The sequence below is a fragment of the Papaver somniferum genome, chromosome 3 (assembly GCF_003573695.1).
Source record: "Papaver somniferum cultivar HN1 chromosome 3, ASM357369v1, whole genome shotgun sequence".
NCBI classification, from domain to species: domain Eukaryota; kingdom Viridiplantae; phylum Streptophyta; class Magnoliopsida; order Ranunculales; family Papaveraceae; genus Papaver; species Papaver somniferum.
In genome coordinates this window covers 135,991,442-136,000,580 of record NC_039360.1, presented here as the reverse complement: position 1 = coordinate 136,000,580, position 9,139 = coordinate 135,991,442, and the positions used below count along the sequence as shown (strand labels likewise).

Sequence of the window (9,139 nt, the reverse complement as noted above, 5' to 3'; positions counted from 1 at the left end):
ACATCATTAACTGGGGCTTTATTGCCATTCCTCATAAAAAGGAAGTTTTCATTCTGGTTTGTGAGTTGGGTTGAAAGGTATCCCTGCATCGAATTAGAAACATGAACATTAGCACCAGAATCAAACCACCATGATAAAGAAGATTCTTTAACAGTCAAATTTGTTTCAAAATATCTTACGAATATCAACGGATTATCTTTATTTTCGAACCATTTTTGACGCTTAGTGCAATCTTTCTGAAAATGACCAGGTTTCTTACAGAAACGACACTTATTGTCATATTTCTTTGCCTTCTTCTTTTCAGATTGACCAGAATTATTCTGTGGTGCTCCCTTATTTCCCTTTGCAGGCTTGCGCTTATTATTCACTCCTCGATTGATGAAATGGGCTTGATTAAGCCCTTGCTGTTTTAGCCTAGCTTCCTCTTGAAACATCATGTTTCCTAGTTCATTTGCATTGCACTTTTCCTTAATAGTGTTGTAATGCACTTGAAAAGGGGCATACTGAGGTGGTAGCGAGTTGAGAATGAATTGGACAAGAAAATTCTCATCCACAGTTAATTTCATCTCAGTGAGCTTAGCAGCAATGCTTCACATTTCAATTACGTGTTGGTGCATTGATCGTACACCGGTATACTTCATGGTGATCAGATCAGCCATCAACTTCCCAGCTAAAGACTTATCCGCTGTCTTAAAGCGTTCCTTTACGATTTCCATAAAGTCCTTAGAATTTTTAGGTTTGGGAAGCGATTCTTTAATGCTTGCATCAATGTGCATTCACATCAACTGTATGCTCAGCCTATCACTTCTCTCCCACTTTTTCAAGAGATCCTTATCTTTAGTGGAACTCTTATCATATATAATTGGCTTTTCAATTTGGAGAGCAAGGTCAATATCCTGCACACCCAAGGTGAACTCAACGTTCTCTTTCCATTCTGAGAAGTTGGTGTCGTTGAAGAATGGGATAGACGAAGTATACGAATGCAAAGACTTAGAACTAGAAGCTGTGAAACATGACAAAGATACACAAAGTCAAACTCACACACATACAAATTAAGAAACTCTTGTGGGTAGAATCTTAAATAAAACAACAATCATGTCATAAAGTCATAAAAACATTCACACATATATAAGCAAGCAAAGACAAACATCTGTGGACATTATGCCTTTCATGGTTACATACATAATCATAATATTTGTTCAAACATGTGAATTAGAGTAACATGTGGGTAACTTTTCATTCTAATATGTATGACTAAATATTTATTTCTTAATGTTTATTGTTGTAGAAAAATGTTCCTACAACACTCCTCGAGATTCGTACAGAAATGATATAATCTTAACCGTTGGATGACGTAAGATTAATACCTAAAGGATGATTTGTAGATCGTTGAGATGATCCATAACTTTTCCTCGTGATACGTTCTTGATGATGGAAAAGATCCCTCTCAGCTCTTCAATGCTCTTGGTTTCATGAATGAAGAAAAGGAAAGGGGGTGGGGTACCTGCAAGGACACTCCGATGCCTCAATGAGTAAGGATCTCTAAACAGGTTTTAGTGGAGAGAAAAGGATTATAATTGTGTACCTTTACTGTTGGAATCCCTCCTCTATTTATAGGTATTAGAGGGCATGCATCCAGTCAGTTACCTGTCTGCATACATTTTGATGACGTATCTGGACCAAATGTCGTCCAAGTTCATCATTATTTAAATCAGAAATATGTATCTAGACATTTAGAAATGTATTTGACCCAATAATTAACCTTTCTCCATTCCCTCCTTTTAGGGTGACCAGGTTAATAATGTACTTGGACCAAATAATATCTAGATTAATTCTAACTTCTTGGGTGGTACAGATGCATCCCTTTTTCAAGATGCAATGAATGTAGTCAACTTTAATAAAGGCTAACAAACTTGGTTCTTAACCTTTTATGGGCTTAGGCTTCAACCCATGACCCAATATTTTTGTTTAAGGCTAATGGGTCGAAGATCCTGTTAAGCCCATTTTATATTTATATGGTCCAAACATTTATATATACAAACACTTGAACAAACATCTCTTGTGGGTCATAATTATTCTCATGTGATTGCATTTAAATGATGTAGACTTACAACGACATGTTAGGATAACAGAATACTTTAGTATCACTGTGGTGATAGATAAAGAGCAAACAATTCAAACATTTCAATAACTTACACATGTTACATTCATTATCACACAACAGTATTCGATTCATGAATTACATGTTCATATTAGATCACATTTACAACCAAAATCAAACAGTCAAAGTCAATGGTCAAATGGTCAAAGTCAATAGCAAAAGTCAAACAGGCAGTCAAGTCAATAGTCAAAGCCAACATGTGGAAGTCAAAGGGACACTTCAAGTTTTTTTTTATTATTTTATTTTTATGTCAAACAGACGTAAAGTCTGATACTTGAAAACGTTTCAAAAATTAATAATAAGCCAAGCCCAAAATCCATATTTGATAGTGAAACGTTATGTGAGCCCATACATTATAAGATTATGAGGACCGTTTGATATCAAAATAACGACGAAACCCTAGCCACATACATACATGTTACTGACGTTAAACAAGAACCAAACAAATCATGATATTATCAATCGGATAAATCAAACAAATCATGATATTATCATGTTAAGCCAGAGTGATCGTGAGTTCATACAAAATCATGTTGTATTTTCAACCAAGAAAAATCAATTATACATGTTTTCTTACATAAGTTTTCTGATTTGATTTAATTCAATCCCAATAGGCATTAAGAATTAACCACACCAAACAACCAAACAGTAATCAATGTAACCCCAATTGCAGAGAATAGAAAACATCATTTTTGTTGTTTTATTCATGAATTCATAAAGCACCTTGTTTCATGTAAATAGAAAAAAATTAGAACAGAAACACATCAATTGATTAAGACATGATGAGCATATGATTATTATAAATCAAACAGATATATGATGGATTCAAATCAACACAACAACTGCATACAATCATCAAGGACAATCATGGAGTTCTAAACCTAAGCTCTGATACCAATCTAAGTTTTATTTTATACATAAAGGATCTTTGAACAAAATGATAATCACATCATAAACATAGTTATGTTAGAAGGCTACTTGACGATGCCATTTGATTGAATCCAAGATGTCCAGCAAGAACACCCGTAGAGCAGAATACCTTGAGAAACCCTTAGTTTCTCCTTCTTGACCTTTTGTGTAATGAGATAATAAAATTCATGAACTAATTCTGATGGTAATTGAGTTCCTTTTATAGGTAGAAGGAGGACCAGGGTTCAAAGGATTTAAAATTATCATTTAATTTCGATTGTCCATCAAGGAAGAGGGAATATGAAAGGATCCCAAAATTGTAACTAGAATGTTTAGCAATATTCATGATTAACCAGGTTATAACATGGCCCAAGAGGATATTTCATATGTGTAGAAATATTCTTATATGAACTTTCAATCATCAACATGTTTGTTAAGAGAAGGAAAATCCTTCATAGTGTGCTAATTGCCAATGAATCTCTTGGTTCAAGACTGAGGTCCAATTTTCTTGGTATTATATATGCAAGATCAATCTTTAAAAAAAATTATGTAACGTCAAGCGTGGTTGTATGGATGAAGTCCATCCGGGTTTGGTGCATAAGTGGATTGATGGGTACATAAAAATAGTGCCTTTTTGTGTTTATAAATGGTAGCTCTTGTTTGGAAGTTTTTTTAATCAAAAAGGATTGCCAAGCTAATCCTATTTCACCTTTCCTTTTCATGTTGGTCTCTGAAAGCCTTATTTCCATGTTCACCAAGGATGCAAATGTAAGATGGCTTGGAGGCTTGAAGGTAAATCAATCTGGTATTATGATTAGTCATCTGCAAATTTGCAGATGACACTTTTGTTTTTTCTTGATGCAAGTACCAACAAAAATAAGTATCTCAAGTATAATATTATTTTATATATATATATGCCTTTGGATCAAAAGTTGAATTCAGCAAAAAAGAACAACTTTGTTGTTAGAAATGCATATAATTTGTAGTAACTTGCTATTTTTTGATGTGTCATTGTTGTCTTTCTGGATATTTATTTGGGTCTTACATTAAGGGATAAATCCTTGGCTTGTGCCAAGTGGGATAGAGTTGTGCAAAAGCAGGCTTACTCACTGGAAAAGTAGCTTTCTTCATAAAGCAAGTCTGGTGTTGAAACTAATGAACATATACTATTGAGTTGTTTTAATTCGGAGAAAATTGAGTTTTATGTATAGAATGTTGGTAACAACCTCTTTATACTTTTGGTACTACTAAGGACATTATCATGGACTGGTCTAGTTTCTATTTTTCTAGTTCACGGTAAAGAAGTCTGGAAGTGCCTCTATGCTGCAATTTTATGGGTAATTTCGACTGAGCGTATAATCAAACCTTTAACTTAAAAAATCATAAATTTGAAGACTTTATCAGTAACACATGCAAGCTCAAGGACTTTGAACTGGATGCTTTCTCACCATGTATAGTTGGTATCTCTATAAGTGATCAAGGTAATTGTAAACTAAAAGGAGTTTTTTTTTTTTTTAACTCTCATCAATTGTTTGTGCTTGTTTTTCTTTAGGTTTTCTCCCTTGCTTATCTTTGGGCTTTTGCCTCAGTGGTCCGATGTTTTTTAACATTCCTTCATTCTTCTATTAAATTTACCTTTACCAAACGGTAAACATAACTTATTTTTATTTTTTGGTGCTTTTCAACACAATGAAAGAAGCTGGGGTTTAGGTCTAATATAGACTGTTGATTTTTTAAGGTTGGGAGACTCACTATCTCTCACAACTTATCTTTTAATAATTTAATAAAACGATACTTCTCTCGGCTTAGTGACCTATTAGTATTATTTAGCTAATTCTTACTAGTTTAATAGTTCAGGATACCTGGGGTGTATATTATCTAGATTATAAAAAACTATAGTGATGTCAATACGGTGGATCGTATTCTCAGAAGGCATTTAGCGTGTGTGGGAGAAAATCATATCGCCACATGAACGAATTGGAAAGAAAGAATACGAGATTACCTAGCCGATGGAAATCACTAAATACTTTCTCCTGAATTACTTTTCCCGCTTTCGAGATATCTACCAACACTCGAGATTAAGACACGTGGAAAGAACTAACGAAGATCAATGGATAAGTTTGAAGTAAGTAGTTAAGTATTTAATGAAGACGGTCAGATCATTAGTCTACAGTCTGATTATATAGGTGGTGAAAGATTACTCGTCAGTGTAAAAAAGGATACCGACAATTTCAGCGAGGAACGTCAGACAAGCCTTGCTACGAGGATAACTGCCAGCGAAGATGAACCCTGCTGTAAGTTAACTGTCGATCAAACCTTCTCCAAATACATCATCAAGCAAAGTGATTTATTTCCTACTACAGAGTTATAGCCTATAAGTGAAAATGTAAACAGTGTAAGAAGGGTCAAGTTCTCGAGGGTTCATGACGTACTAAGGGAGAAAGACTAAGAAGATATTTGTATATCACTGAGCATTTGTAATCCTCATGTAGGTTTTAATACCGAACCACATAAATCGCATGTGTCTTGATATCTTACTTCACTCGCGAATCTAAACTATTCATCTTGAATGCTTGACTGAAAATGTAGTATGTAGCTTTAGGATTGTTTTTTGGGTGTATTGTGGGTTTTCCTGCAGCTACATGGCGTTCATCAGCGACTGCAATATACAGAATTTAGTTTCCAAATTTCTTGCTATCATGCTTACTTCACTCATGAATCTAAAGTATTCATCTTGAATGCTTAACCAAGAATCTTGTTTGTAGCTTTAGGATTGTTCTTTGGGCGTATTGTGGGTTTTCCAACACTACATAGCGTTCGTCAGAAACTGCAATATATAGAATTTAGCTTCCAAATTCCCCACACTGCACTTTTTCTTTGTTGAGGCTTCAGTTAGGATGATTTATACGGGCGGGTACCAAGACTATCTAGCAGGGGTACCATCCCATACGGGACAAATATATCCTAATTGTTCATGATGCTGATCCTATCTGTTGAATCACTCAAATGGTACTCCTGATAGTCTTAGTAGTCGTTCATATTAGGATTGTCAATGGATACCCAATATTCGGAACTGAAATCGGACCCGATAGATTTGGGTCCGTTGTCGGGTCCTAAAATCAGACTCATTCAGACCCATTAGCAACTTTGGAACCGACGGGTTATACCCGTTGGGACATGTTAAGGTTTCAAGTCCAATCGTGTAATACACATAGGGTACTCGCGGGTACCGGGTTATTCATTCTTTAATTCATCACTTTACCAATATTATAAGTATTTTGCTAGTTTTGGTTTAAACTATTTTTCCTTTTTTATCTTCAAAAAAAAGATAGACTTGTTTCATGCAATTTATATTAAGGGTGTAAATTGGGTCAGGCCGTGCAGCTTGGCCCGTTTTTTAATTTGGGTCAGGCCGTGCAGCTTGGCCCGTTTTTTAATTTGGCTCAGGCCGTGTGGGATTCATATTCACCTACCCAAAAAACCCGTTAGGCCGCGCATGCCAAGTAAAACACTTATTTTGAGGCCCAGAAGCCGCCCAAGGCCCATTCACTAATCAGGTCAGGCCAGACAGGCCAAACAGGCTGTGGGGTTTTTGTACTTTAAAAGTTTTGTAATAATTGATTTAATTCTTGTTTGGAATTTTGTAATTGAATGACCTATAGTTTAAAAAAGTCTTATGCAATTAATCTTCTATGTGTAGAATAGGAATGAAAATAATAATTCTAAACCAAAATATAATCAAGATGCGTAATAATTTATTCAACGTAGAACTAAAACTCTAAGATAATTCAAACGGATATCATGTCGGGTTGTTTGGACAGGTATCAGACTAAGCTACTAAATTTTAGGGGAAGCCCGAGCCTGCCCATTAAGCTAACCAGACAAGGCGCCCCATAATAGGTTGTAACAGGCTTTGGGCTTTTTCGGGTACATGCGGGCTCGGGCAGGTTGAGTAATTCCGGGTATTATTTACATCACTAATTTAACATGAAACCATCCTATCTTTTTGAAACGGAGAGAGTACATCCAATCTTTATTCAGCACATTAATGAAGATATAATAATAAACTTGTACAAAAATAATGTGGATTCGAGCACAAAATAATAAAATATCAAGATTTGAAAAATTGATAGTTTTTCAATACACAATAGGCACGCAGAACTGACGGGTATCTGGGATTTTTAACGAGTCCGGTTCTGGATCCACAAATATAAAAACGGACCAAACTTTTATAAATAAAGTCTGAATCCAGTAATACTGACAGGACCCAAACTCATTGATAGTCCTAGTTAATATGGTACTATGCTTTTACCTTAGTTTCTCTTTTGCCTTTTCTCTATTGTTTTTTTGTTGTCTTTTTTTTTAAAGATTGCTAATAGGGGTATCATCTTATTTGGGAGGGTACCAAATCCATATATAACAAACAAGAAAATATTTTCTTATATGGGGTACTCTCTTGGTAAACTGGTACCTGGCAATGTTCATGTTCTTCACAAAAAAACAAAAAAAAAGGAAAAAAAATGAAAAGACTGGATAATAAATCAAACTTACTCGCAAATTCATTATTCACTTCACGAAATCAACAAAATAAATTTACATCCATTCTATATACGTACACAACTGCACACATAGGCCCCGGTGTGTTGAAAGAGAATCGATTGGAAGATCACAAACAACGACGATTCTAAATATATAGAAGCAAATTCACACAAGTCGAGCATATATGTCCGGGTATAATTATAAGTCCGGGTATAATTATAATCAAGCTGTTTTGATGGCACCAGCTGAGTAAACGATAATCCAAACAAGGAGAAAGCATGCAAATATCGATAGTCCAAATGATGCCCACATATGACGGCAAAACTTATCGAAAACATTACATGTTTTTGACCATCCATCATGGGAATTTCCTTTAGTTCCAATAAACAAGACAGCTCCGGCAGTACCAGTAGCAGAAGCCATAAGTGTTAAGATCATCTGCATCAACACAAAACCAAAATAACAACTAAATAAGTCATTAAAATCAATATCTAGCTACTTGGTTAAGGAAATTGATTTCGTAGAGAAAGACTTACGGCATCCCACATTAAGAGACTGAGAATGAAATACTTGTTTCCAGACCTTCCACAAATGGCTGAATTTATGGATGCAATAAAAGTGTAGCCACAAACTATCCAAAGAACCGACAAGAGATACTTGTAAGCAGGATAGTTGGTATATTTGGTTGTTTTTGAACCATCAGATAAACCGTCTACCGTTTGTTTACTTGTATGTACAACGATTGCAGCGACAAACACCGTCCAGAATAACAATTTCCGGACGGCCAAACCTGCTGTTAAACTTAGGGAGCTAGCATCAGAGCCGGTATCATTTGAGACTCCCCCTGTTTCGACAGTAGCCGTATCTTTCGCCACCACTTCCTCAGTAGACATGATGATTAATTAGAGAAGGAGATTGTTTTGAAAGGTGATTAGAAGTGTTGATTAAGAGATACGTTTAAGGATAGATAGCTAATTTATAGACAGAAAACTAAGGAGAAGCGACTGGCTAGGTGATATAAAATTTAATAATCAAGAAGAATCAATGCCAACCTCAAATGATGATGTATGCATGCTAGCATCAATTTGTCTTGCTAAATATTATTGGTGCATGGAATATGTTTTGGTTATTCTTAATTCCAGCATTATGTTTAACCCTTCACCAACTAAACACTAATGGATTAGTAACATTTACGTTGACAAGTACCGAAATTTCATTACGAGTATGAACATTAGACGGATCGGATTACATCCCAAGATTGTGATTCTACCTCTTCCTGCCGGAGTAGTTTTGCAGTTACAAAACGAAGTAATTCCCCACTCTGCCTACGAAGCTGCTACACTTTCCCATTCCCTTCCCCGTCCCCTTCCGCATTAGGTGACAGTGATCTTAGCCCTTGATCTCTTAGATTGGAATTAACGGGGGTCTTTTTGTGTGATATCACATCACTATCTGCCTGACTCGTAATGAGAGAAAGGGATGGGGGAAGGGAATGGGGAAGAATAGCATTTTCGCCCTCCACCTACCTCC

General features: G+C 35.6%; 1 protein-coding gene across 1 annotated transcript; it reads right to left on the bottom strand.

Moving 5' to 3' along the window:
- Nucleotides 1-7,604: 7,604 nt before the first annotated feature.
- LOC113361659 (CASP-like protein 1D1) lies at nt 7,605-8,935 on the bottom strand. The gene is made up of 2 exons (XM_026604831.1): nt 8,146-8,935; nt 7,605-8,047 (listed from the first exon to the last, which is right to left on the bottom strand). Exons 1-2 carry the CDS (start codon nt 8,500-8,502, stop codon nt 7,832-7,834), a joined length of 573 nt encoding a protein of 190 aa, XP_026460616.1. The 5' UTR covers nt 8,503-8,935; the 3' UTR covers nt 7,605-7,831.
- Between the last annotated feature and the right edge of the window lie 204 nt (nt 8,936-9,139).